Here is a 27,915-nt window from a genome sequence, read left to right on the forward strand (position 1 = left end):
CAGTGTGGAAATTGCAGATTTTTAATTTTAAGTTTTCGTTGGTATCACTGCAGAAACCTTCCTGTTTTTCAGAGGAGACTCTATTCAAACTCTGCTTTTTCCCCATTAACACCTGGCTCATGTCATGAGTGACATCATTGTTAGTGCATGTTAGATCGGAAGACTGTAGTCTCCACGTAATCCCCTCATGCATAGAAAGCGTCAGATATACCTTCTCAGGCTCCCGCTTGATGACAACACACCACTTCATGTGGTGAACGCTAAACCAGAGCCGAATCCGAGCTTTGAAGCCATTGTTAAACCTGCTAGGGTTTAATACCTTCACTCACACGGGGACAATGAATAGTATGATTCATATCTTGTAAAAGACAACACCTGTGAGTACACGCCATATCCTAACGTGGTGGAGAAATATTTCCCAGATCCTAAGTCTAATTGAAATCTGTCATAACTGTTCTGATGATGGACAAATATAACCCCAGAGTCCCCTGAGGGCCAGGGCTCGGGTCCTGTGAGTCTTGGAGATAACATGCCCTACAGGTGTGGGAAGATGATGTACACAGACTCAGGTTACAGCAGACTGGCCTGGGACAGGTTGATGGAGGCTCTGATTGATCCTGAAAACAGAGAAGCCTGTGGGAGAATTGTAATTGAACCTGGAACAGATGTTAAACAGTCTCGGAAGAAAAGATGTGGTGGAGCCACAAGGTCAAAATTACACTGTATGAACAGAAATACAACAGTTCATATTGTTTTATTACGAGGTGTTAGCAGGGAGTCTTCTTGTTGTTTTCAAAGGCCAACCAGACAACATGCACTGAAGGGGTAACAACAGAACTCTCTGTGCAGCTACAAAAATGTATCAAAACCTTTGTTTATATGCTAGTTTGCAGCAGAAACATGATGTCTGAACGTGACCTCATCAAACTCTCTGAAGAAGACACATTTCGACTAATCCAACAAGCAGCATCATGTGTTCCAAATTTAAGAGGAACCACAGGTAGTCTGTGCCAAACCGTCAGTACTCTAAACTCCCTCACTAACTCCACTATTTTCTCAACTTGAACTCATTTGGGATAAACTCTATTTCACACTTAAGCTTCTGAAAGATGGACCACATGAATTCAGCTTAATAATGTAACTGTAAGAAATGTTCTCTCCTGTGAGGTGGCTTTATCCAAAGCACGCAAGCTAGAGAAACACACTATCTTGCTTATGGTGTAATGAGTTCAAAATGCTATACATGTTGCTGGTCCCTTATAGCAGTGGGCCCCAAACACAGGGTAAATCTGAGGGATTGCAAGATGATTCATTAATTCTAACCCTAACCCTTTTTCACTTTTTCTTATGAAATCATTATTTTCACCTCCTTAGGCCACTAAAATCCTTTAAAACAAAAAGAAAAATCACTCTTATGGCCTTAATCTGTGATGATACGTCACTAGTGTAACTCATTTTAAGGGCCAAAACAATTGGGAACGGCTGCTGTCTACCATAAAGTGACATACACAAGTAGACAACAATAAAAAATATATAATATTTTTGACTCTGTCTTGATAATAATACAGTTGACTGTGCTCTGATACAACACCTAATCCAGAGTACCTGTAAGTAGTATTGCCCCTGAAAATAATCATTAAAATACAAATCTTTTGCCAAAAGAAAGGAAGTGTTTAATTCTCATTTCACTTAACTGAAGTCCACATTACAGTATTTATGTATTGCTTTTGAGGTAATGAAGGCAAAAATATGATCTGCAGAGGTTAGAAGCAAGTACATTTACTCAAGAACTGTACTTCAGTATTTCCCTTTTATACTCTACTACATTTGAGTGGAAAATGTTGCACTTTTTACTTCACTACATTCATTTAACAGCTACTAGTTACTTTACAGATTATCATTTAACATACAAAGTAAATGATCATCTTACTAAGTATATTAATGTAGTGTATATTTAACTATGTCCTAGACAGTAACAAAATGTATAAAATGCATAATGACTTTCATCCTATGACTTTGGTCAAATTATGAATGCAGGACTTTTACTTGTAATAGAGTATTTTTACAGCATAGTATTGTTACTTTTAGTTAGTAGCAAGTAAATGTTCTGAATACTTCTTCCACCACTGGTGATCTCACACAAAGACAGTGACAATGGGTGAATACTTTTCATAACTCTGATTTAAGTAGATGATACAGTGAAACAGATCATAAGTACACTGATGCAATCAATTAATAATTACTTTTTTTTTCTTTAATGGGGGGAACATTCAAGTATCAAGGCAACATTCAAGTATCTGCACTATGGTCCCTTATAGTGGCACAGCACTGCCACCTGCTGATCCAATAGATATTGGACAGATCCTGAATATTTGCCTCAACTTTCCAGGTAAAGTCCCCTCTCTGATCATGTTTCTTGCCATAACAAGTGTCTTTTTTTTTTTTTTTTTTTTTGCTGTTTTCACTACTGATCTGGTCTGTCTACTTTGAAGGTCATGGTGACAACGTCTTGGATCCCAGCCTGCAACTCATCATGCTCCTGCACAGATGACACTCCTTTTGGGGTCCCGGTCAGGATGAGATCCCCCTCCTCCAGCGTGATGAAGTCGCTGATGTAGCTGATGAGAAATGGGATGGAGAAGATCATCTGGGAGGTGCAGCCGCTCTGTCGCAGCTGGTCGTTCACCTTTAGCCACAGCTTGACGTTGCCCGGTTCAGGGATACGCTCTTTGGGGATGAACTCACTGACGGGGCAGGAGGTGTTGAAAGCTTTGGCCATGGTCCAGGGCAAACCTTTGGACTTGCACTCGTCTTGGATGTCCCTAGCTGTCATGTCCAAGCACAGCGCGTAGCCTGCGACGTGCTCCATAGCGGTGGACTGAGGGATCGCCGTGCCCCCTTTCCCGATGACCACCCCTAATTCCACCTCATGGTGCAGGTTGCTGGAGTACAGCGGAACCAGGATGGGGCAGCCCTCTCTGACATATGCAGAAGGTGGCTTCAAGAACAGGATTGGCTCTGTTGGAATCGCATTCTTCAGCTCTTTGGCGTGGTCTGCGTAGTTTCTCCCAACGCAAATTATCTTCCTGCCCCATTCCCAAAACCGAGAGATGTTTCGCGTAGTCATTGTGGAGAAATGTGAAGGTTTGAACCGCTCTGGAGCAGTGAGCACCAGTTCAACTCATAGACTGTATAAAGGTTCAACTCCAACTTTGACCTGTCAGTCAGCTGCCTACAACCTAGATTATTCACCTACGGCAAGCCAACAGGGACATACCTCAAATCAACGCGAATCTAGCGATGTTTTTGAGTCATTTTAAGCAGCCAAAATGTGTAGTAATACCACTCTATAATAATTTGCTTTATCTTTATGGATTCATCTTTTAAAATTTGCGTCAATAACCAAAATGTTGAAGTTTTTTTGTGTTACTCATTAACGATCTACTCCCCTAGAGTAGATTGGTGGAGCCTGGGGGGTGAGAGTTGAAAAGGAGGCGGAGGCGGAATTGAACCACAACTAAACCATTCTGGTTTCTACTAAAGTGATAAGGCTGGTGTTGTTATGTTACTCAGGTCACTTGTAGGGAGTGCCTGCACTCTAATAGGAGCTGCGACCGCTTTCAAACTTGGTAAGTCACACCGCTACTATCTCTTTCTTCTGTTAGCATGCTAATATTAGCTCCTGGACTGTAAAGTGAACTACACGCTGGGCTAACTTGTTTTTTTCCTGTTTCGTGACGTCTTGAGAAAAGAGCTGTCAGACCAACACAGCATGGCCTATCTCAGCAACATCTGCACTGTCTTGCATAATCTCACCGGCTGCGACTGTCAAGTTAAACCAATGCTGTGTTAGCCAGGGGAAAAAAATAACACGTTTTTACAGGTAGCATTAAAGCTAGTGTTGTTGCTTATCCAGCTAATGTGTTAGTTTATATATTGGGAGTGATCCAGCTGGGTGTATGTCTGGGTGTTAAGTTACGTCCGAGTTAAGGTTATGGCTAGTGTACCAGGCCTTGTATGTGTTGATCCAGGGTGTAACTTTTACACAGAGCATTTGTGGCTGCATGAGATAAACATTTTATTTTATTTTTTTGGGAAAGAGGTGCCTGTCATGAAACCATGGTGATTTATAATGATAAAAGTAGTTATTTGAAGTCTCCCTATAGTCAAAAATGTTATCCTTCTTGTTGCTTCAGTTGAATATTTTATCTGTGCTCACTGAAAATACAGTTTTAAGTGGTGGGCCTTACAAGCATGATGTTGTGACATAACAACTAGTCATCATGGTCCAATAGTCAATTTACACAAGTGTGATGTGGAAACTTGCAGCCTTCAAGTACACATACACTGAGAAGGACTTTACAGTGAAGTCAGATACAACTTCAATCAATTGTACTAACTTCCACATCAATGTTACCTGATTAATATTGTTTGATGTACTGTTGTTGTGTTATGTGTGTCTTGTAAGGTGTCTGTGAGTGCTTTGAAAGGCACCTTTTTAAATAAAATTTATTATTATTATTTTGTGTACAGCAGTTAAACTTCTAGAAATGCATATTTATAGAAAGGGAGAAGGAGTTGTGTAATGTTTAAGGATTTTAAAGTGGTATATTATTCCAAGCAGATAAGTTTTGTCTGAAGACATGTCTGGAGGGGGTATTTAAATTTAATTGAGAATGTCCTCATGTCACTCTGACATAAGTATCTGTCATATTATATTGATATGTGTGTCTCCCCCCCCCCCCCCATCCAGCACCTTTGGAAGTCAAGGCCCAAGCAGCTGCTCTCCTTCACAGCGCAGTGAGGAAATCGTCTCTGGTGGAACAAGCAAACATGAGGATTGAACTTCTTCCAGCACTCACTGATAACTACATGTACCTCCTGATTGACGTGGACTCCAAAGAAGCAGCTATTGTTGACCCAGTGGAGCCAATAAAGGTGTGTTACATCATATCAGTGGTGAAAAGTAACTTCATGCATTCAAAAAATGTACTTGCACACAATTTTGAGGTAATTTAAAAGTTATATAAATAAAAGTCCTGCAGTGAATATTTTTTTATAGGGCATTATTCCTTTTATATAATCTCAAATCAATTATTCTTTCAGCAATTATGATATGATATTGTAGTGAACTGCAATAACAGTAAACTGAATATTTTTGCATTGTGAACAGTTGTTCAGGACAAAACACACCATTTCAGTTGCATCTTGTTCTTTGGGTAACAGTTATTCTTTTTTTTTAAATACACTTTTCTGATGTTTTATGCACCCAATGATTGATGAGGAAAATATGAAAAGTTGTAACAATGATTGATTGCCATGTTTGCTTTACAAATGACTTAACACTTTTAAGTGTTGGTGATTCATTTTCTTTTCGTCCAACTAACAGATTACTCAACTAACTATTTCAGCATGACTTCAGTTAAACCCTTTATGTGCTTTTTACAGGTTGTAGAGGCAGTCCGAAAACATGGCGTGAGACTCACAACTATTCTGACCACCCATCATCACTGGTAAGCTACATGTTAAATAATGGTGATTTAAAAAAATATAAACAAGTTGTTACAGTGGATACCTTATGCATATTATATTAAAAATAGCATTTTTGAATTCACTAGCTAACCAGCCAAAAATGGCCATATTCAAAAAAAAAACATTAACACATGCATGAAACTGCCTTTTAGTAGTAAAGCCTTTAGTAGTATCTCACACTAATCATTTTCTGTCTTTAGGGATCATGCTAGTGGAAATGAGAAGATGGTGAAGCTAATGCCAGGGCTGAAGGTCTATGGAGGAGATGACAGAGTTGATGCGATAACAAAGAAAGTTTCTCACTCCAACAATTTAAAAGTAAGGCCATCAAACCGAGTATCCTGCAATCTAGATGTTCAGCTTTTTAGAGTCTACAGAATCTGCTAAAATCAACATGTGTTCTCGTTGGTGTCATTCTTTCCCAGCTTGGATCTCTCAACATCAAATGCCTGTTTACACCCTGTCACACAACTGGTCACATCTGCTACTATGTGACCAAAGAAAACAGCACTGAGCCTCCAGCTGTTTTCACAGGTATGTCTAATCACACAAGCACCCTAGATCAGATGACCACCAGAAATAAATATGGGGTTATATCAGAGACAGTGGAATCTCTAACAAAACCCTTTAATCTGTCGAGCTTGACCTGTATTAATACGACTCTTTAAAAAGCAGATCAGTTGTGTGATCTTTCAATGCCCTAAGGAAGAACTTTTTTTGTTTTTGTTCTTTAAATCTGTGCAGGGGACACACTGTTTGTGGCTGGTTGTGGTAAATTCTTCGAGGGTACTGCAGAGCAGATGTATAAAGCCTTGATAGAAATTCTGGGACGCCTACCTCCTGAGACAGTAAATATGATACAACATGTTTAGTGTTGTGCTGTAGCGTCAGCATTTTTTTAACTGAAAGAGTTAAATCTACGTTTTTGCAGTTTTAAGATAGAAAAACTCATCAGAGATAAAGGATACATTTTCCATTCTGGGATTTTAAAAATCTCATCTATTGATGAACTATATTTAGGTTGCATGACCTACTAACTGTGGTGTGTTTGTGCTGCAGCGTGTTTACTGTGGTCATGAGTACACTGTCAGCAACCTGAAGTTTGCACGTCATGTGGAACCAGACAATGAGGTCATTCAGAAGAAGCTAGCATGGGCAAAGGTATTGTACTGATGTGTCACATCCGAGCAATTATTGCCTCAATCAGATGATTAGCAATTCACTGAATAAAACCACCTTTTGTGTGCATGTATTTGCATTTCTGTAGGAGAAATGCAGCAGCGGAGAACCTACTATCCCGTCCACTTTGGAGGATGAATTCACATTTAACCCTTTTATGAGAGTAAAGTATGTAGAACATGATCAATACTAATTTTTTCATCCATTTTGTTTCAAACTTCAACATGTTTGTTTAGAGATAATTACAGTTAACATGCTGCCTTACTCACTCATATTTTTGTTAATATTTAATTTAGAGAAAAGTCTGTGCAAGATCACGTGAAACAGACTGAACCAATTGAAACCATGAGAAGTCTCCGGAAAGAAAAGGATGGCTTCCGCGTGCCGAAGGAGTGACGTGCTCACGATGCAACAACTTACCGTTTCTGACCGCCCGCTTGCAACACTGCAATAGTTAATTTAATAGCATACTGAAGGAAATATCTGCAACTCATCTTCAAAGCCACTTGAAATAGATCTACTGCATTCACTCTCTGTCAAGCCCTAATATGGCTTTAAACTTATGTCATTATTTTAGTTCTATTCAGCAACAGTTTTTTGTCTGATTGTTGGTGTGATAGTTTTAAGGAATATATGGCCAACAACTGAATGTTTTAAATGAGAAATAAGTTTGTTAATCTGTAAATGGCAATGTTCTAGAGTTTATTTAGTATCATGTTGTAATATATTGATGTACAAACTACTGTTTCTTTCAGTGCTTAAAAAAAAATAATAAATTGAGCCACTGAAGTGACATGTTGGAAAATATGTAAAAATGTCTGTAAATTGTTAAAGTCATTTCTTTGTAAAGTTTCTTTCAATTCTGACCTGCAATGTTTCCTCCTAACATTTTATTTGAATCATTGTTTGGATGCTGTTAGTTAGGTTTTACATTACATAGAATTTAGCACAAATGTTTTTTATTCCGTCCTTTATTTAAAAGCAACTGCCAGCATTAAATGTTAGATGCACCAAAAGCTATTTTGCATGTTAAGTACAATCTTACAAAGAATATTGCATATTCTTTGAAATAAATAACAATTAGCAATAAATACACTTCTCTTGCAAAGTCTTGCATTCAATGTGTAAATGTGTACTTTCAACAAAATGATTCAGAAGTACTCATGCAGAATTATTGGATCATCAAAAGTACTAACATGTTACCAATATTCAAATAGAGGTGGATCAAATTTAACTACTCTGTATAGTGTTGGGTAGGTCAATCTGAAATAAGGAATCATATTTTATAGAAAGAAGCTACACTCAAAAGTAAATATCTATAGTTGTTAAATATTATGGAGTAAGAAGTATGTTTTTTTTTTGTCTGAAACATAGTGATGTAGAAAATAGGAAAGATTCAAGTAAAATACCCCAAAATTGTGCTTGATTAAATGTCCTGGTGATAACAAGAGCATTTGGTTTTTGAAATTATTTCTCACTAGGAAGTGAAATGAAGTTTATCATTAGTGGAAAAAAAGTGTTTCAAGCTATCTAATATCAGAACAGAAGGCTAAAAAGCTATTAAATGTGATTTATAATGCACAGGGTTATGCTTTTGTATTTAGTTGGCAAAGGATCTCATGTTGAGGTTGGACACTGTTCATCCTCTTTAAGGCTTTGGTCCCATATATAAAAAGGATTCGGTGAACTTGCATTTATATATGAAATACTTCAATTAAACCTATGATAATAATTCAATATTTGTCTCTGACAAAAGTAAATTTTTAAATATTTTTAAATCAATTTTATGTCATATTTATATCTACAAATTTAAGTAAAGAAGCACTTTAAAAAAATAAAGCGTGTTGTCGGATGATTTCGTCTCGATTAAAATGTCTGAGTTTTGACTTGTTGGCTCGATGATGTCGCGATAACTTGTCTGAAGGCAGAAATGTAGTATAAACATTTTTCAGAGCATTACAGCCGGACAAGAGTGTATAACAATATAGTCGTTACCAGTAAAACCAAGGTAAATGTGCTCATATTTGACTTGTGCATATTGTTTAATTTGACATTAACGTAAAGCGATGGTTATTGGAACAGACGTGCATATTAGCGTGCTTTTTATTAGGTGTCCTAATGCTCAGCTAAGAGTTATACTGTGACACCTGATGCAGATGCTTGTTGGATAATTGTCGTTTTAAGTTAATATATATTGACTAAGCCTTTTTCTGAAGTGCGGCACACTCTGCTGCACATGTGTGTGGAGTTGCCATGAAGGTAAAGGTGATCTCCATCCTGGAGGACAACTACATGTACCTGGTGATTGAAGAGCAGAGCAAACAGGCTATAGCTGTGGACCCTGCGGTACCACACCGGGTGAGAGACACATACTGTTTAGTCTGCAGGGTTGGGAAGGTTACTTTGGAAATGTAATAGGTTACAGCTAATTAGTTACCCTGTTTAAAATGTCATAATTAATGTAACTATTTCAATTACTTAATCTGAGCAATGTAACTCATTACATTTGATTACTTGATTACTTACTACTTATTACTACTTCTAATTTTCAGTTCAGGTGTTTTTCATGGATACTGACATGATTTATAAGGGAGATAATTTTTTATAAAATAAGATTTATCTCATTTGAAAATGTATGCATTAGTTCATGTAGATACTGGAATATTAAGATATTTTTATGAAAAAACTAAAAACTCTGGTATGGGCGTAATTGGTACTGTGACACAATTTAAGCCCACGTCATGATTTATTTACAAACTATAAAAAAAGGTTTTCAAAGAATTAAAAATAGCAACATATGTATTCAATTACATGTTAAATACTAAAAAATTAGGAAAAAACCCTCCTGAGCAAAATCTTAAAGGTCTGACTTCAGATGTAACCTCCTTTGTAATCATCAACATTTTCATAAGTAACTTGGATTTAATTACACATTTTTTCTCATTAACTGTAATGGATTACAGTTACTTTAAACATTTTTTAAAAATTAATTAACCCCATGACATGTAACCAGTTAATCCCCAACACTGTCAGTCTGTGTGATGTACATTGAAAATGTGTCTTTTTGGACTTTTTAAAATCTATATTTGCACAAGTAACAAAGCAATAAAACATGAAACATTCATGGATAAAGTGCTGGTTAAATTAAAAAACTCAAATATGTTTAGGATGGCAATGAAGAAAGAAGTAAACAAAAGACAAATAAGTATGAAACCCATACTGTATGAATAACAAAGAGACAAAAGTAGAGAAAAATCAGAAAATAGTGAACATTACTATTTCTGTACCTCCAAAGTGAAGTCATCAAATGAAATATATTTAGTATACTATCATATAAGGACAAAAAAGCAGAAACTTGGTAATGTAATGTAAATATTACTTTAATGATCCATCACTTCTCAAATTTGTTTCTGATTATTTTTCTGTTGATTGACTAGTTGACTTTTTTTTCAACAGTTGCTAGAAATAGTGAAGAGAGAGGGCCTTTCCTTGGTGGCTATTCTCACCACACACCACCACTGGTAAGACTGTTTACTGCAAGAATTATAAGAGCATATTAGTGACAGAAGATCCGAGTCACTGCTAATATAATGACTAACCGGCAGTTTCTAACCTGTTGCCACTGATCAGGGACCATGCTCGTGGGAATGAGGCTCTGGTGAAGGAGCTTCCTGGGCTGAAGGTGTATGGGGGAGATGATCGGATCGGGGCTCTGACTGATAAGGTCACCAGCGCTCAAGAACTGAAGGTGCTCACATTGTAAAAGGAGTAAAATGTCTTTATTTGGCCCGTGCTTCTATTATGACTTTCCAAATGTAAATTATACAGAAATGTAATGATTTGATAAAATATTTTCTTGTTGTGTCTTTGCCATATTGTCTTTTGATGTTGTATTTTCTCCATTTGCAGTTTAACTCCATCAATGTGAGGTGCCTATTTACTCCCTGCCATACCTCTGGTCACATGTGCTACTTTGTTTGGGAGGACGAGTGCACTGACGCCCCTGCTGTGTTCACAGGTCTTTGTCTGGAAACATAAAGAGCTGGTGAACCAGTTGAAATCTACATACAGCACATATTTACACAGTACACCATGACATATGTTAAATTACCTCAGTTTTAAGTGGCTTAGAGATATGAGTCCTTGTTGACCAGCACACTATCCATTGTTCTTGTTGTATGGGAGGACATGAACTGGCCACTGCCCTTTGTAAGATCCCAATTGTCCCTTCTCTTGGTTGTCAGGGGATACGCTGTTTATTGGTGGATGTGGACGGTTTCTCGAGGGTACGGCAGAACAGATGTACCACAATCTCACTCAGGTGCTGGGCTCCCTACCTCAAGACACAGTACGTGGAGCCCTCACAGTGTTAAGAGCGGCTAACAACTTATAGCTAACATGACCTCAGATAAAAGCGAACACCAAGACTGAGTCACAGTGATGAATAAACTCACATACAAGACTCACTAAGATACTCCACTGTGTTATCTAAATGTGAATTGTTTTTTTTTATTTTTTAGAAGGTGTTCTGTGGACATGAGTACACCATTAAAAACCTGAAGTTTGCCATGCTGGTGGAGCCAGAGAATGAGAAGGTTAAAGAGATGCTGAGCTGGGCCAGGGTGAGAAATATACTGAAAACTGCTCTTTCTTATTGTGCACAAATCCCATGAAAAGACCAAAAGTGCCACAGTCCATTTCTTAATTATCAGTTGGTCCTACTGAAGTAGCAAAGCTTAGCAAAATTAACTCTAACAAGGAGTAAAATGCATTTGCAGCAGTGGATTAATACACATTTGGTGCTCTACTGTAGTGAGTATTTACAGTAACAGCAGAAAGATGTATGTGGAATTGATTCAAAATTCCCATGTTAATTAACATATCACGTGGCTCACTGATGTGTTTTTAGGACAGCAGTGTAATGGTCTATTCTATGACAATAATTAAGTTGAATTATTAATATTACCAGTCTTGATGATTCATATGAAAATGATTCATATTTATTATGCCCAGTTGTCTTAAAGTCCTTGTGTTGACAGGCAAGAGATGATGACGACAAACCCACTGTGCCATCCACCCTGATGGAGGAGTTTGAATACAACCCTTTTCTTCGCCTCTCGTGAGTTTGAATACAGTTCTTTCTGAAACATGAAGGCTGTTCCAAGTTCTAAATTAAACAGATGAATTATTAATTGTTCTAACAGACAGGTTAAAGGCTAACAGGCACCTCAAATTAAACAAATCTCTCTAAACCAGTTTTTAAATTCAGATGATTTTGTTTTATGTTGTTTGGCATTCATCTGCTGCTTTGAGCATTTTCAGTAAATAAATTCTGTGTTTAATTGTTTGCTCTTAGACACTCTGTATGTCACACTGGTGCTATACAAATGGGTATTTAAGTTAAGACGAGCTCATTTGGTGAGTTTGTGTCTCAAGATGAATCTGGACACTTCTTTCAACATTTCTGTATCTCACTTCGGTCTCTGATATTTCTGTTCCCTTTACTTTAAGGGAGGAAGGCGTGCAAAAGTTCACAAGGAAGACAGATCCAGTGGAGGTGCTGAGGGTCCTACGGAGGGAGAAGGACAAATTCAAGAAGCCCAAGGAGAGACTTCCTCCACATGCCATGTTGGCTTTGGAGTGGGGGCTACTCAGACCCTGAAACCCAGTTTCAAAGCTCTGAACACGGGACATGTTCAGGTAACGAGGATCACTGGTGTGATTGAATGACTGTATGCGGCAAGACACAACACTGCTCGTTGCTTTTACCCTAAATTTAACTCATCATACTTTTGGGGGCCTCGTTGACCTTTATGGGCATGTATATTGTTTTCGAAACGTCTGCACAAAAAGGCCAGTATAAAGCTGCTTCCATTAAATATAAACTACATTCATTTAAGGGCGGGTCTCCCAGTCTGTTATGCACAAACTAACTGCACCGTACCACATCTACTAACACTGATTCCAAATGAAAAATCTTGTAAATCCACGAGACTGTGTTTTCTGTATTTATGATAACTGATTTTGGGAGGAAAATAAGCTTAATTTCTCTGCCTTATTTATATTAGAATGTTTTTTTTTTCCTTAAAATATTATGCACCTTTCTCTCTTATCACTGTAAATATGTATTTTCTGTTACTGCCAATGCATTTCTCCTGAGTTTCAAGTTCATGTTAAGTCTGTCATTGTAGTTTGGACATATTGTCTGTTTTCCACATTCGCTGTCTTGTCTACTTTTGCAATTGAAAGCCACAGATTTAATTTAAATTCAAGAAAATGTGTCAGACTGCACCTTGTAAACATTATATTGGAGCAGGGATCTGATATGTTGTTTATGTTGCTTAATGTACATGGGTAGAGAAAACATGCAGTGTACATCATTATGAATGTAAAGTGCTGCTTTTCAAGTTTGCAAAGAGTTTATAACTGTACAGCAAAAAACACCCTTCTGAATCTGTATTCTGTCTGACATGTTCTTCACATGTTTAATAAAGAGATGATAAGACAAACAGCTACAATTAAATAATGTTTTTAATTTTTCAAAAAATATATTTAATCATTAGGTTAAATAAACAAAGAATGATAGCAATTTGATATGATTTCAACTCACATTTTCAAAGTGTAACAGGTGCCACACAAATGAATTACTTTTTATACATTTGAGTGGAATTAGCAGTGGTAAGAAATGATCAGGCCATACATGTAATATGGTTTGGCATCGGAATTATGTGTGTATTATCTATAACCTAGTAACTAAAATACTGAGGTAAACAGCATCTGGTCAAGCAGATAGTCGAGAGTAAAGAGATGTTGGACTACATCAAACCTTATTTGTCTTTGCTTCCATCATTTTTTTCTGAAGACATACAGAAAAAGTGACATTTATTTGGACGGTTCTGTAGTCAGTGTGCGCTTAAAAAAAACCTTGCAAGATAAAACTCTGCAAAACGATGCTGTCTAAAACATCACCACTTCATAACGAGTCCGTTGGTCATCTTCTCTACGGCGTGGTACCGTGTGTGCAGCAGCTCTCTGGCTTTCTCCTCGCCTACACTGTACAGCCAGGACTGGTACAGGTCAGCCACACGTGTGTCATCTTCTGGTGCTCGGGTGAGGTCTGCTTTGTAGAGCTCCTCAACTTTCTTAAGAAGCTCCTTTTGGTTCTCACCAGGTAAGGCCTTTATCTGCCCACCACCATTTAGACAACCTGGATATAAACAAGAGGTAAGGGGAAACACCCTGGGTTTAATTTACTTGTAAACAATATGTTTAATTGTACGCTGTATCAACAGAGCAAAAGTGTTGTTGGAAATTTTGACATATACATATTTCTCCTTACCTGAGGGACAGGCCATAACTTCCACAAAGTGATAAGGTGACTTCCCCCTCTTTAGTTTCTGCACCAGGTTCTGGATGTTACGGAAGCCATATGTGGAAGCAAAGCACAACACGACTACACCATCTTTCTCCAGAGTCACCTCCTGGAAGTCGTTATTCCTATGGCAGAGGCATTGAGGTGGGAAAACAAGGCTTTCATTCATGCAGTACTCCTTAACATGTGCAGTACAAGAAAAGCAAGATGGTGTATTTAAATGTTTCATAAACAGTGGTTTGATCCTACACCTGTGAGGCTACAAATGAAGAGCCTATAATCCTCTGACATTAAAACAGGCGAGACAGACTCACCTGAGGGTCTTGTAGGTGAGTTCCTTTACCTCCTCTCCAAGCAGCTGTTTGGCAGCATTGATGAAAACATGATGGAGGTAACCCCCTGAACCACTCCCAGCATGACTCAGGAACTCACCCCCAGTCACATTGCTGAACCTGGGTCAAAAATAATATTAGTTTGGTCCAAATCTACCTGTTATTATATGTATTTATGCAATGGCTTATTTTTAGGAGAAAAGCTGTGCTAAACAGTGTGGCTCTTTTAACTGCAATATTTTAATCAGGTCAAGAGATGCTGGTTATTTTCTGCTGCTTTTGCTTTGCTTTTTCTCACACTGACATTGTAAAAGTTTAAAACAATGGCACAGAACTTACATTGTATCTAGGGGTGCAGGCTGCACATCACTAAGAGACACATTTTTCTCCTCCAGCATTTTCAGAACCTCTCCTATATGAGACAGTAAAGAAAATGAGAAGATGCTGCCCATTCACACACACAAAAAAAATCACAGGAGTAGATACTGTACCAGAGGTGAGGACACAGTCCACTTCTCTGGTCTCAGGTTTGTCTAGGTAGAAGTCTGGCCTTGAAGCCTCAAGTTTCTTGTCAGGGCAGGGCATTACTGCCACATGGTAGATCTGCTGTGGAGTCAGTCCCTAACAACACAACACACAGCAAAATGGAAACTCATTATCATTTTTCATCCATTCCTGAAAGAGACAAGTACAAAAAGAGAAAATGGAAGAATATTCCTAATTTGCTTTCATACAAAAAACATTCTACTATAAAATCCATGGATCTTCTAAGTACTGAGAATCTTTTTTTGGTAACACTAGCTGGAGTCTTGGTGCTGCTATTACACTGCAGATTAAAAGCAGTGAAACTCTCAGATATGAAGGTGAAATGTGACATTAACATCAATCAGGTGGAGCTCACAGTCATATTTCATATGCATGTGTTTTTATACCTGTTGTTCAGCAAAATAACCTTTTACCAGAGAACCCATCATCGCCTGAGGGGAGCGAGTGGTGCTAATGTATGGCAGAATAAACTCTCCATGAGTCTTCTCTGCATAGCAGATCCAACCTGAACAGAACACGCAAACAAGCATAAAATGAGAGGCGTCTTTGAACAAACACAGAAATCACAAGAAATGTAGCAACTCAAACTGCACCGGTTGTAAAGGCTTTAATTTCTAAAAATGGAAGAGATCATTAATAAACTCACAATATTTTGTTATAATAATGTTGTCAATAAAATTAATATTTGTTTCTTTTCCTCAAGCAATAGTTGCTTTTTTCATTAGAGAGTGGACAGTAGAGAGCTGACAGGAAATAATAAGAGAGAAGTGAAAGAAGAAAGGTTCCTTCCCACACTGTTGTGATTTCGTGCTCAGCATCTTGAACCACAGAGACGGTTCTATGTTGAACTGATAAAAGGTTTTTGTGACTACCTGGACAGGCAGACGTCAGCATGGGCAGGGATTTTTTGTCCTGCTCTTTCCTCTGGAATCGCTCTATAAACTCTCGCTGGCTCTCCAACAGGCTGAATGTCCGACTATAGCTTGTGTCAAACACATGGTGAACCCCTGAAAACAAGCATCATATTTATAAGTCCTTTAAACCAGCATCTAAATAACAATGATAATCATCTTCAAAACTGACTGTGTCCAGCTAAATCAACCTGTCATGTTGTCATTTCCTGTATAACTATAAGTAATATAATTTACATTGAGCAGAAAACAAGTGTTACTTCCACTCACCAAGACCTTTGAAAAAAGAGGTGAGCCTTCTTCCAGCCTCGCTGCTGCTGAGGCCGTAGCGTGCTGCGAGAGAGGCTCTGGACTGCGGTGACACTGACACTACAACCACCTTCTGTTCTGTCTCTCCGGCCTGTGGACGGACCGCAAAATTACTACTATCACAATCCTAAGGCTGCAAAACCAAGCACAACCAGACACGTAAAACAGAAGGATTCAAACACACAGATATCCATCTCTACCTTGTTCTCAAGGAGCACTTTGTAGAGCTCCTCATGGCTCTGCTGTGTGATGAGGACGCTCTCAGCTGAGGTTATACAACCACTGCAGGCAAGGCAATCATTCAGTGAGATCTTTGCTTTCTCCAGCTTCTGCTTCCCACCATCCTACAAAGAAAAATAAATAAATAAATAAAAAACAGAGCCAAGATGTAAAATGGTGCTACAATTACTCAACATACAGGTTTGGATTAGCCTCTATACACACCTGGTTGACTTGAACATAACTACCATCATCTTCTATCTGGATTTTGGCCAATTTTACTCCCAGTTTCTTCTCTACTTTGACAGGTTTGATACATGCCTGCAAAACAGAGACAATAAACACGAGGTAAAGCACTACACACTGTTGAGCATGACAATTTAGTCTTGACATCAGGGACAGTTGACAAAAAAGAAAAATCTTAGCTCTAGGTCCACTTAGGAGCTGTTACCATAGCTTTCATCATCATCACATGACTTATGAGATCACTTGTGATGGAAATGGACATCTAAGACAACATGGACAACCTAACCATCTTAGAAATAACTGAGCAAACTCTCTCAACCATGAGATGCGGCTAAAAGCTCAGAAAAGGCTAGTAAGTGAACTCTGAAGCAGCACTGTGAAAAGACTAACAAATCCAAAGAAATCAAAGGAAACTTGATAAGTGAATAAATATTAGTATTAAAGTCAGATATAAAACAATCAATAACACTGACGTGTATGGGCAGATTGGGAGATATTTTGCCTTTTTTCTTAATAAAGCACAAGAACAACAGATAACACAATTCTTCATGAAATGGGAGTTCAAAATGCAAATGAACATCAGTGTCATACAATTCAAATCGGCGGGTAGTAGGTGTAACAACAACGATATAAACTAGCAAAATATTCTGACAATAACTAGCGTTACAGTTATTTGTGCGCAGTTGCATCATTGCTAATATTAGCAGTGAGCTAACTGGGTAGCACGCTTCTGACAGTTTAACATGAGCTGATTTTACACCATGAACAGAAATCACGTTACTTTCTGACAACTTTCTGTGAAAAAGGACTCATTAGTTGTAGGTATTTTGTAACGTTTAGCTCACACAGCGGCACTGACACGACCAGCTAATTGAATATTTTAACTACGTCAATAGCTTTAACAGTAATATCTGATTTTATATGAGACAAGGAGTGAATACTTTAGCGTTAGTTTGTGTCCTTTAGGGATACATTACGAGTTGTAACATATTAGAGTATGTTTCAGTACCTGAGAAGGGGTGATAAAATCATCGAGATCTGTCAGCTGCAGGACACCGCTGAACTGGGTCGCCATATTGACTGCCGAAAAGTGTTCTGTGTTTACTCTATGTGTCGTGGATAGCTATCGATTCGCTCGCTCTGTTAATGAACCTCTATTTTGAAAAACAAGTCGGCCTATGCGGCAAGTCTGTATACCAAAAAAAAAAGTCTGTGTATACACCTTGAGTTTACAATTACAAACATGCTAGGGGGGCTAAAGCTTGATATAAATATAATTTAAAAAAAGTTAAATATTGTCTTGTAACAGTGATTATACGTTTTAACAGTTTTTGTTGTTTACAGTCACCGGCCACTTCATTAGGTACACCTGTACAATCTGATGCAATCCAATGCAACAGTTCTGCTATACATTTTAAATTTATGAAGTTTATACATTTTCAGTTTTTATTGACATAGTCAAAAAAAGTGATAATTCTACTTTATGTTTATTAATGAGGTGGTACTGGGTAGTGGTGGTGGCATACTGTGGTGAATTATATTGAATGGTGTTCCTAATATTTTGTCCACCCTATTAACATACATGAGAGGGGCAAAATATTAAGAACACAGTTCAATATAATGTACCCTAGTACACCATGATCACCCACTAAGATGAAAATAGCCTATATAAGCTTCATAAATGTAGAATTTAAAGCAGAGCTGGTATATTGGATTGCTTTAGATTGCACAGGTGTATCTAATAAAAAGACACTCACTTACACTCAGATTCAGACTCACTGGCGAGTGTATATTGAAGAAATGTATTGTTTCATATGGACAGTCAACTCTGCAAAAAATGTCTTTTTGCTTAAGAATTTGGATTTCTGAATATAAAATGTGGTCAACTCAGAACAGTAAACAAATTAATTAACATAACTGCAAACAGAGACTCCAGTCATATTCAGTGAATCCAAACAATACTTTTTTCCAAAGTAATAAATTAATAGCATTGCTTTAACCTCAGCAGAGTGAAACCTCATCATCTGTTGCTTGCCTTTTGTGCTCTCCCTTTTAGTTTGTATTTATTTATATTGTCTTTATTGTCTAAATGGGAGAAGGCTGACAGTCTAATAATGCTATAAATATAGCTGAGTGCTTTTTCGCATGAGCTCATTATGTGCTCCAACGTCCCTCTTGCTGAGCACAGTAGGCAGACTTCTGGCAGATTTGGTATCTGATTGGCTTCTCTGAGACAGTTAGGACCCTTGTGATCCTTTGATGCTGAGCCTGTCAATGAGTCGTCCTTTCTTCACTCCATCCAAATCCTCCAGATACTTTCTTCAAGGCCTTGAAGGATCAACCTGCATCCTGGCACTGACACTGTGGTGACCATCTGGTCATCTATAAAAGCCCTGATTGGAGGCTAACGGTGTCCTTGATCGAATCCAAGGGCCCCGGCACTCTGTCACTGCAGATTTGACAATCATGTTCATCTCCAGGGCGAGGGCAGTTCTTGTAAACCTTTGATCCAGGGGCTTCTTTACAACCTCCTGGACTTCTTTCAGGAGTGGTTTCCTGGGGCCAAAGTCCGTGGTGGTAGGTGGTAGGTCTACAAACAATGTTGCACTGGCCCAACTCCTCCTGTGTGTTGGGGTCACTGTAGGTGTTTTCAGGGCTTAAATTTGGGGCTGTCCAGCACATAGGCATACGTTCTAATATGTCATAAGGCACACCTTCAATAATTTATATATTTTTATACTGTTAATACTTAATTGGTCCTCTTCCAACAATACAATGAAATACTGTAGACATTTTTACATTTTAAATACCATTAAGCAACAAGGTGGGTAGCTACAAGAGCTCACATCAGTGCATATTACAGTGATAACTAAAGTTTACAAAATTGTGGATTTTTCTGCCTCTGCTAGATAGTTGGGCACTGAAAATTTGAATGTTTTCAGGAATGCCTGTTTTTGTCTGTGACTGAGGTTCATTTATCATTTTATCTGCACCCTCTGAACTGTACCTACTGAAGGGTACACAATCAATCGTCATATGAAAATGTGGATTATGGGACCCTGATCAGTCAGTGTGAGGCTCCAGATCTATCCCACATCTATAGGCTCCTCCCTCTCCCTATAATAAGACATAACATAATACTAGGCCTTTTACAGGTGTATCTGAGCATGCAGTTTATGTTTAGCTGTGAGAGCAACATAGACTGTCAAAAGTGAAATTAAAGTAAATAGACCTAGAGGGATTAATGGACATATACTATCACAAGTATAAATAAAAACCTTTCTATTCAGGAAGGCTTTCAAACGTATTTTCTTTCTGTTGTGCGTTCTATTATTAATACTGTAGCGGTTTCAAATTAAATGTATTATTGTCATAATTATAATTATAATAATTATTAGGCCTAGTAGTAGTATTAGTATTGCTTGTATTATTATTGTTGTTATTAGTACGTAGTAATAGTAGTAGTTGTAGTAGAAGTAATAGTAGTAGTAGTATTTCAGATCAATTCTGCATATCTAAAACATATTTCCTATATAATTCATGAGATATTGCTAAATGTTACATGACAAAATCACATAATAAAACCACGTGCGTATTTTTTCCTCCTCTCTGATGACATGACACACACGCACGCGCCCTATTGTTGTTATGACTACGAGGTCGTAAAGCCGCCATGTTTTCCCTCCCCGTAGCGGCGGCGTTGCGACAGAGACGGAGAACGACATGAATGTTGAAAATAATCATACGGCAGAAACAGAGACGGAGCAAACGAGGAACGGCACCGAGACGATCACCATTCAAACCACTCTGGGAGACGAAGGTTGGTCCTCTCATTGAATGAAACAAGCGTGAAATATTCATCAGTTATTGCGTTTTGGGCCTAGCTAACTTCCTCCACCGTGAAAATGTTGCTAGCAGCTAGCTACATGATTACAGACGTGAAGCTAGTTGGTAGCGTGTAGCGCCAGTACGTTAAAGTTATCCATAATTGAGTGAAAGGTGTTGTCTCTGTCCTGTCAGATGAAGATGTGCACAAGTGTGGACGCTGTCAGTCCGAGTTTTCTACGCTGGAAGCTTTCATCCAGCATAAGCTGCATCAGAGCTGCAGACGAGAAGCGACCAGCCAGGATGCCCCAAAACAGGTAGGAGCTGTGATATGATGTTATCATTTCACATGTGTGTACTTTACCTGTCAAGTCAATTTCAACTGCTGGAAGTGTTGACATTTTTAAACCTACCTGTTGTTATCAATTTTATTCATGTTTCTTTTGGCTTATTAGTCTATTTTTTAAAACCTAGTTGTAGTCTAGCTTTTATTAAAGTGTACCTCTTTAATTTCATTTTTCTATTCTTCTCCCTTATTAATCTATTTTAACCAAATTGTTTACTCTAATAAAATAAACGTTTTTCTCTTATTCTCTTATTTTTATTAATTGATTTTATTTCATTTTTATCTATTTTTTCTTTATTAAGTTTTCTAAATATTTTAATCAGTTTTTTGTCTTTTAATTTGTTCTTTGCTTTTGTTTTCTTATTTTTTTTTTATTCCTTTTCTTTATGTCATTTGTTTTGTCTTATTGACAGCTTGTCAGTCTACTGTGAAGAACTTTGAACTACACTAGCCTGTATGAAAGGTGCTATTTAAATAAAGTTTGATTGATTAATTTTCTTTTATGAATGACGGTATATATCAGGATTCTGGAAAAAACGAACAAAAAACAACTGAAGATGAACGGTTGGTTTTGACACTATAAAAACCAACCATTCAATTGAGCTTGAAGACAAGGATGCAATACTGCACTAAGAAAACAAAACAGACAAACGACAACAGACTGTCCGGTCTATTAATTTTACTGGACAAATTTCAGATCTGTAAATTAAATTTTTAAGGCCTCACACATTGCTTGAACTCTTCATGATTGAATTTAGTCTTCAATCATTAGTATTTTGAGTCTGCAAATTAAATGATAAGAAATGTGTATATACAGTTAGCGTGCTCCAAGAAGCTTTTAAAGTATTAGATGTGATTGCTTATGTTTCTGTCATTTTTTAAAATGTGTTTATGATTATGATTATTATGATTATGATTATTATCTTTTTTTTCCTGTTACTGTGTGGATTGTATTAACAAATCAAAAGTGAAGTCATGTCATTTATGTTATCTTTATTTCATTATGATGCCTAATTGTACTGTTATTGTTAATGTTCCACGTGTTGTAAATTAAGCTTTGTATAAATAAAGTGACAGAAGAAAAAGATAACATTAGACAAGGCAGGCAACAGCCTGAGGCCTCCAACTAAAAGGGGACCAAACGACTCTAGATTTATTATGATGTTTAGATATGACAAATATTGAATTATTTTACTATTTTATTATACACAGAAATAACTTACAAAAGGCCCCCAAGCACTTACAATAAAGTATGTGACTGTATACTCCTACTTATGTCTTTACATGACAGACACATTTTACTGGTTATGTTTCAGATTCAGATTTCATTCACAGAATATAATAATTAAAATGTGATGCATTATTATTGTTTAAACTGTCCGGCATTACATAATGTAGTTATAATTAAAAGCTCCACCTTGAATACACATTAAATGAATTTAAGGACATTGTGCTCTTTCACTCTTCACTTTGAAGTAAAGATTTTGCTTTGCAGTGTTTTTATTGAGTAGTATTAATAGATTTACTTTGAGTTTGCCAGGTGCCCCAAATCCTTAATCCTGCCCTTGTGTATACATCCAGTAATTACTCTAAACAGCAAGTTTACAGAGGTTTGCAGAAGAAATGTAAGTTAGACATCTTTATTTTACCAGGTTACTGCAGCCAACGGAACGCCTTCTTCAGAGGTGAAAACAGTGGAAAGTTCATCTTCAGATGAGCCCGTGAAGACCAACCCTAACGGTGGGTCTACATTTCAGCTTGGTGAATTAAATCTTCAATCAATGAGGTGATTGAACTGTTGTTTACACTTTATATTCCACACAGATGAAAGCAGTGGTCAGCTGGGTCGAGGCCGCAGGAAGAAAATTGCTGCGTTAAAAGTCACTGAGCAGTCAGATGGGACTGAGGGATCCATATCTGACAATGCTGACAGTGACAAACTCATTTACAAAGTCAACCAAGAGGGTCGCTACATTTGCCAGCTCTGTGAAAAGACATTTAAAACTGCAAGTCATACAGAATTTCAAATTCTTGGAAATCCATTTCATGAGTGATAACAACCACAGTAGTTTTAACACTTCATGTTGAAAATCTTTTGAAATGCTTTTTTTTGTCACTGAACAGACCAACATCTTGAGAACTCATATGAAAACTCACAGCGACCAGAAGAACTTCTCATGTGAACTGTGTGATACCTCCTTTCGCACTAAAGGTTCCCTGATTCGTCACAACCGTCGTCACACTGGTATGAAGGCTAGACTTAGGGACTATTTTGTATTGAACTCATTGTACTCTAGTAGTCGACCTAGTTATAACTCTGCTTTTCTCCCATTGTCTTGCAGATGAGCGGCCGTATCGTTGCACCCTGTGTGGCCAATCCTTTAGAGAGTCAGGTGCCCTCACTAGACACCTTAAGGCTCTCACACCCTGCACAGAAAAGATCCGCTTTGTTCAATATAAGGAGATCCTGGTCAGCAAGGATGGAGTACAGAAAGGTGAGTTTTTTTTGTGCCAGGCATGTCTATGCCATCAAATGTAAACAAACAAGTTTGATTTTTAACACTGGGTTACGGAGTAGATTTAGAATACCCAATGAAAAAGATCATCTACAGAGTCACTGACAGGTCTGTGTGAATTATCCAGGAGTCGAAGCTGATCATGCTGCATTGGCTGGCCAGCAAGAGGTGGTGGTTGTGGAGCAGCAGTCAGAGCAGCAGGAGGTGGTGGAGGCTCAGACTGCTGTCGTCAGTGTGGTAGAGGCTGGCTCCCAAGAGGTCCTCCATCAGGTCCATTTTACTATGGAAGTGGATGGCACAACGCAGGAACAACAGGTGAGCGGAGAAAAGATGGATATTACAATACACAGATTCCTTACCTGAAAGTGCTTTTTGCTATATATTTATAATACTAAAGAAAATGTGGAATGGTGGAGGTGTATCTCTTGCCCAAACTTCTCTGTTGACCTGTTGCCCTCCCTCTGGCCAGGTGGTGGTGGAGCAGTCTCAGGCAGAAGCCCTGGCTGCAGCCGCAGCAGCAGGCGACAGCCTCATCTGCCAGGCCATCATCAACTCTGGCATTGCACTGGGGACAGAGGAAGCAGTGGTCGAGGAGACCTCACAGGCAACTGAGGAGATACATAAAGTGGACACTGACTCTCCTGATGCCGATGAGAATATCACAGAGATCCAGGTTAAAGAAGAGTTTGTGGAGATGGAGGCAGAGGTAAAGACAAGAGTGACTGCTTTGTATTTGAAAACACATTTTGCAATGTGTTGTCCTTTTTAAAATAGTAGACTGCATTACTCTAAATGTACTAAATATGTAATGTGACTCTTATATTTCAAGCAAAATTATAGTGATGATGGTGTTTTTTATATATATATATATAATTATTTGAATTTTTCACCTTTGGTCATGTAAAACAGGCAATTTGAAATTATAACAGGCATTTTTCACCTTTTCCTGACATTTCATAGATCTTGACTAGGCAGTGATTATTAGCACACATAACATTATTTTTAAAGCAGCTTGTACATTGTTTGTTTTGCAGGAATCAGGTGATGGAGATGATCAGTCATGCACAAAATTGTACACATGTCCACACTGTAGTCGCTCTTTCAAGGGCCTGAACTATTTCCGGTTCCATGTCAAGGGCCATTTTGGTAAGTATGAGTACTCACTGCATCACTGAGCTCTCCCTTTGTGAAAACTACTGTTTAAAAGTGTGAACTGGGTGACAGGACATTAATCACTTTCAGGAACTTTATGGATTTTTTGGTCGGACAATCATTAAAATATCTTTTTTTTTGTGTTCTTTATGTAGGTTACAAGCCCTTTAAGTGCACTCTGTGCCAAAGGGAGTTTCTGAGTGGTTACCTGCTTAAGAAACACATGGAACTGCATGTCAGTGAGAGGAGATACAAGTGTGGAGAGTGTGGCAAGCTGTACAAAACCATCGGTCATGTGCGTGAGCATATGAGGGCCCACTCTGATGAAAGACCTTACCACTGTGTCAGATGCGACAAGGGATATAAGACTAAGGTGATTTGGGTTTAGTACTAACTATAGATGTAACTCTTTGCTCATTCAGAGACTTAACATGTGTTTCCAGGTCTATTTCTTAACAATGTGTCTTTGTCTTGCTCAGAATGCTTTGCAGGTGCATCAGCGGACTCATGGTGATGAGAAACCTTATGTTTGTCAGTTTTGCTTAAGAGGCTTCAGAGAGAAAGGTTCTCTGGTGCGACATATCCGCCATCACACCGGAGAAAAACCTTTCAAGTGCACAAAGTGTGGGCGGGGTTTTGCTGAACATGGGACCCTCAATCGACACATGCGTGCAAAAGGTAAAGGAGATGGACAGACAATAAAACAAAACTTATAATACCATGCATTTGCAGCAGTTATACAAAGAGGCCTAATGACAGAAGCTCGTTTTGATTTCTACCAGGAGGCTGCCACAAGGACGATTCCAGCGAGCAGCAGCAGGGTGAGGTAACAGAGGAGCAGACATCAGTGGACAGCCTCGCTACAGCAGCCATCATCTCAGAGGATCCTCATGCTGTCCTGGTGGAGTTCTCCTCTGTGGTGGCAGACACACAGGAGTACATCATCAAGGTGAGAGTCACAGGGCAGCTGGGTAAAGAGTAACTGTATGTACATCACAAGGGTGTCTTCAAGGTGTATATAAGGGTAAAATACTCCTGTGCCCACACTGCAATCAGTTACAGAACAGCAGGTGTTTTCTATTTGTTGTCACTAGCAGAAAACATGCTGTGATATCACTGATTGGACCTGAAGGGCAAAACAATTTTACTGTTCACATAGTACAAAATGACTGCATGTGAGGGTATTTTATTTGTTTTCAGCAAAAGTGTAACAGCAGTATTTTTCTACTCTAAATTATTTTCTTTCTATACAAGTAACTGACATGAGGTTGTTCATATTAAATAACACATTAAAAATAACATCTGCCTGATTAAAATATAATTCTAAAGCCAGGAGGAACTAATAGTTTGTTAAATTACTGCAGTTCCTGCATTTGGTGCTCTTAACACTTTGTTAGTTCAGGTTAACACAATTTAAATACAGACACAAAATACAGTACCTTTCTTTATTTAGTTAAAAGCTTATTTAAGCATTTTCAGGCTTGGATGAAAAGGTAACTAATTAAAAAAAAATGGGTTAATGTTGGGTTTTGCTAAATTCAATTGGGCAGGTTTTAATTAGGGCTTTCATTCATGCATATATTTATTATGTTGTTAATTAAATGTTCTGTGTTAATGTTTGGTGTAATATGCTGTTAGCTATTGTTGACTGTCTGTTTTTTTTCCTCCAGACTCAAACAGACGAGCAAGTGCAGGAAGAGGAGGTTACACTCATTCAAGACAGCGAAAATGAGGTCAGTACATGCAGCCAAAATGGGAACATTTATATGCTCTACTGTCACTGTCTACACTCACTGTTTTCTAAAATTCAGGTTGATGAACAAGTAAAGTTTCAGATTGTTAAGCTGAAGCATTTGCATTGTCCTGTAACCTTGTTTCTAACCTCTCACTCCCAGATGGGCAACCACATCATGAAAGTGGTGCAGAGAATTGTCAGCCAGTCACACGGTGCCGGCGGCACAGGCAGCCATCAGATCATTGTGCGCAACGTAGCGATGAACGAGGAGGGCGCATCCATCTCCGACTGTGGTGACACCATCACCATCGCTACACCTGAGAGCCTGACGGAGCAGGTGGCCATGACACTGGCCTCCGCCATCAGTGATGGCACGCTCCTGGCCACAGCTGGCACTGTGGAAACGCCAGACGGAACAGTTACTATGGTTACGACAGAGGAAGTGGTGCAGGACGGAATACAGATGGTGCAGCAGCAAGAGGAATATGTCATCACATCTCCAGAAGAGGTGGAGATTCAGACTGTCATTGTGTGATTGTAGAGTATGTAAACTATGGACTGCGATGAATTTGGCTCGACTAAACCTGCGTAGCAGATTACTGTCCAGTTCATATGAGCTTTGTGTGGGGCTGATTGAGTTACAAAACAAAGGCCAAAGTGTTTATAAAGTTACAGAAATAGAACAATTTAGCCATTTTTGTATGACATGTAAAGATTGAGTATGCATGAGGACTAGTTTTGTTCTATCGTGATACATTTTTGTTTATTGATTGACTGAAATGAAGCACTGCATTCATATGTGTAGCTAATGTTACAACTTTTAAGTGCATCTGGCTTAAAAGACTAGATTATTAGCTTAATTTTATAAGGTTTTCATGTAGAAGGCCCGTTTAAAGACAGAAGTGTATTTCTTTTACATTGCACAAACTGAACATGTTTGTCTCTGCATTATGTTCTAGGCTTTTCCAACTAAATCGTTGCCCTGTTGCCTTCATCTGTAAGCCTCTTTTCTTTCCTGCTGTCAAAGAGAAATCCCTATCGCTATTTCTTGTACTACCTAAAACGGCATCATTTGATTGCAGCTTTCAGTTGCACTCTCCGTTGTCCAGTCTGACCACGGTCACATCTTGAAACTCTTCTCTTCTTTAAAGACTGATCCAGATTTGTGCACCTGCCTACCTGAGACCATTCAGGGACACTATACATTTCCCCATGGTACAGTGTTGCTGTTCTGATCTGGTCAATCAAATGCATCTCTAAGCATGACAGATTCACCAGTACACAGACATAAAAATGTGGCCAGTTTACTCAAGCAGAATTTGCATTAAATAAATGCTATTTTCATATAAAATTGACTTTTATTCATCTTTGTTTAATACCTTGTTTTCCCGATAGAGAAGAAAGATCTTACAATTTTTCATTATGCTATTATAGAATGTGCCCGACATTGATATCATGAGTTTGTGTGTGTGAAATTATTTTTCTTTTTGAAATGTCTTTTGCAGGGTTGAGGCTGATCTTGGCATTGAGAAGAAACAACCACATACAGAGCATTTCTCGGTATCATTTAATATTTGTGTCTTAGTGAGTCATCGAGTTATGAAGAGTTTAACTGCCAACACCTCTGTGTGGTTTGATCCGATTTGATCAATGTTGTTCACACAGCTGTCTTCACAATTAGTTTATTGATGTGTA

General features: G+C 38.2%; 5 protein-coding genes across 5 annotated transcripts; 3 read left to right on the plus strand and 2 right to left on the minus strand.

Annotated features, from left to right (window-relative positions):
- Nucleotides 1-948: 948 nt before the first annotated feature.
- Nucleotides 949-3,127, minus strand: fahd1 (fumarylacetoacetate hydrolase domain containing 1). Its single transcript, XM_053337670.1, has one exon. The coding sequence runs from the start codon at nucleotides 3,125-3,127 to the stop codon at nucleotides 2,465-2,467; it is 663 nt and encodes a 220-aa protein (XP_053193645.1). The 3' UTR covers nucleotides 949-2,464.
- A 362-nt stretch (nucleotides 3,128-3,489) lies between these two features.
- LOC128378222 (hydroxyacylglutathione hydrolase, mitochondrial-like) lies at nucleotides 3,490-7,577 on the plus strand. Its single transcript, XM_053337668.1, has 9 exons — nucleotides 3,490-3,629; nucleotides 4,754-4,938; nucleotides 5,449-5,513; nucleotides 5,733-5,850; nucleotides 5,958-6,066; nucleotides 6,277-6,380; nucleotides 6,592-6,693; nucleotides 6,800-6,879; nucleotides 7,008-7,577. The coding sequence occupies exons 1-9, from the start codon at nucleotides 3,563-3,565 to the stop codon at nucleotides 7,105-7,107; spliced, it is 930 nt and encodes a 309-aa protein (XP_053193643.1). The 5' UTR covers nucleotides 3,490-3,562; the 3' UTR covers nucleotides 7,108-7,577.
- A 1,387-nt stretch (nucleotides 7,578-8,964) lies between these two features.
- LOC128378223 (hydroxyacylglutathione hydrolase-like protein) lies at nucleotides 8,965-12,701 on the plus strand. Its single transcript, XM_053337669.1, has 8 exons — nucleotides 8,965-9,069; nucleotides 10,168-10,232; nucleotides 10,342-10,459; nucleotides 10,621-10,729; nucleotides 10,956-11,059; nucleotides 11,232-11,333; nucleotides 11,751-11,830; nucleotides 12,223-12,701. Exons 1-8 carry the CDS (start codon nucleotides 8,965-8,967, stop codon nucleotides 12,371-12,373), a joined length of 834 nt encoding a protein of 277 aa, XP_053193644.1. The 3' UTR covers nucleotides 12,374-12,701.
- A 523-nt stretch (nucleotides 12,702-13,224) lies between these two features.
- Nucleotides 13,225-17,788, minus strand: narfl (nuclear prelamin A recognition factor-like). The gene is made up of 11 exons (XM_053337666.1): nucleotides 17,656-17,788; nucleotides 16,626-16,721; nucleotides 16,382-16,525; nucleotides 16,143-16,272; nucleotides 15,834-15,968; nucleotides 15,348-15,466; nucleotides 14,907-15,036; nucleotides 14,755-14,827; nucleotides 14,398-14,535; nucleotides 14,051-14,208; nucleotides 13,225-13,918 (listed from the first exon to the last, which is right to left on the minus strand). Exons 1-11 carry the CDS (start codon nucleotides 17,719-17,721, stop codon nucleotides 13,677-13,679), a joined length of 1,431 nt encoding a protein of 476 aa, XP_053193641.1. The 5' UTR covers nucleotides 17,722-17,788; the 3' UTR covers nucleotides 13,225-13,676.
- A 2,545-nt stretch (nucleotides 17,789-20,333) lies between these two features.
- Nucleotides 20,334-27,564, plus strand: e4f1 (E4F transcription factor 1). Its single transcript, XM_053338188.1, has 14 exons — nucleotides 20,334-20,466; nucleotides 20,667-20,788; nucleotides 22,470-22,557; nucleotides 22,642-22,823; nucleotides 22,942-23,062; nucleotides 23,160-23,312; nucleotides 23,461-23,648; nucleotides 23,803-24,039; nucleotides 24,368-24,479; nucleotides 24,641-24,858; nucleotides 24,965-25,163; nucleotides 25,268-25,434; nucleotides 26,156-26,218; nucleotides 26,381-27,564. The coding sequence occupies exons 1-14, from the start codon at nucleotides 20,370-20,372 to the stop codon at nucleotides 26,753-26,755; spliced, it is 2,322 nt and encodes a 773-aa protein (XP_053194163.1). The 5' UTR covers nucleotides 20,334-20,369; the 3' UTR covers nucleotides 26,756-27,564.
- Nucleotides 27,565-27,915: the final 351 nt, after the last annotated feature.

The sequence above is a fragment of the Scomber japonicus genome, chromosome 18, assembly GCF_027409825.1.
Source record: "Scomber japonicus isolate fScoJap1 chromosome 18, fScoJap1.pri, whole genome shotgun sequence".
Taxonomy (NCBI): Eukaryota; Metazoa; Chordata; class Actinopteri; order Scombriformes; family Scombridae; genus Scomber; species Scomber japonicus.

What these genes read in the sequence shown, in the direction of transcription:
- fahd1 (XM_053337670.1), bottom strand. Translation starts at nt 3,127, where the DNA reads ATGACTACGCGAAACATCTCTCGGTTTTGGGAATGGGGCAGGAAGATA.
- LOC128378222 (XM_053337668.1), top strand. Translation starts at nt 3,563, where the DNA reads ATGTTACTCAGGTCACTTGTAGGGAGTGCCTGCACTCTAATAGGAGCT. An exon ending in TGCGACCGCTTTCAAACTTG is followed by an intron (nt 3,630 to 4,753) that starts GTAAGTCACACC and finishes CCCCCCATCCAG; the next exon opens with CACCTTTGGAAGTCAAGGCC. An exon ending in ACCCAGTGGAGCCAATAAAG is followed by an intron (nt 4,939 to 5,448) that starts GTGTGTTACATC and finishes TGCTTTTTACAG; the next exon opens with GTTGTAGAGGCAGTCCGAAA.
- LOC128378223 (XM_053337669.1), top strand. Translation starts at nt 8,965, where the DNA reads ATGAAGGTAAAGGTGATCTCCATCCTGGAGGACAACTACATGTACCTG. An exon ending in CCAGCGCTCAAGAACTGAAG is followed by an intron (nt 10,460 to 10,620) that starts GTGCTCACATTG and finishes CTCCATTTGCAG; the next exon opens with TTTAACTCCATCAATGTGAG. An exon ending in CGCCCCTGCTGTGTTCACAG is followed by an intron (nt 10,730 to 10,955) that starts GTCTTTGTCTGG and finishes CTTGGTTGTCAG; the next exon opens with GGGATACGCTGTTTATTGGT.
- narfl (XM_053337666.1), bottom strand. Translation starts at nt 17,721, where the DNA reads ATGGCGACCCAGTTCAGCGGTGTCCTGCAGCTGACAGATCTCGATGAT. An exon ending in GCTGACGTCTGCCTGTCCAG is followed by an intron (nt 15,467 to 15,833) that starts GTAGTCACAAAA and finishes TGTTCTGTTCAG; the next exon opens with GTTGGATCTGCTATGCAGAG. An exon ending in CTCACCTACAAGACCCTCAG is followed by an intron (nt 14,209 to 14,397) that starts GTGAGTCTGTCT and finishes CCTCTGCCATAG; the next exon opens with GAATAACGACTTCCAGGAGG.
- e4f1 (XM_053338188.1), top strand. Translation starts at nt 20,370, where the DNA reads ATGAATGTTGAAAATAATCATACGGCAGAAACAGAGACGGAGCAAACG. An exon ending in TCACAACCGTCGTCACACTG is followed by an intron (nt 23,063 to 23,159) that starts GTATGAAGGCTA and finishes ATTGTCTTGCAG; the next exon opens with ATGAGCGGCCGTATCGTTGC. An exon ending in CAAGGATGGAGTACAGAAAG is followed by an intron (nt 23,313 to 23,460) that starts GTGAGTTTTTTT and finishes TGAATTATCCAG; the next exon opens with GAGTCGAAGCTGATCATGCT.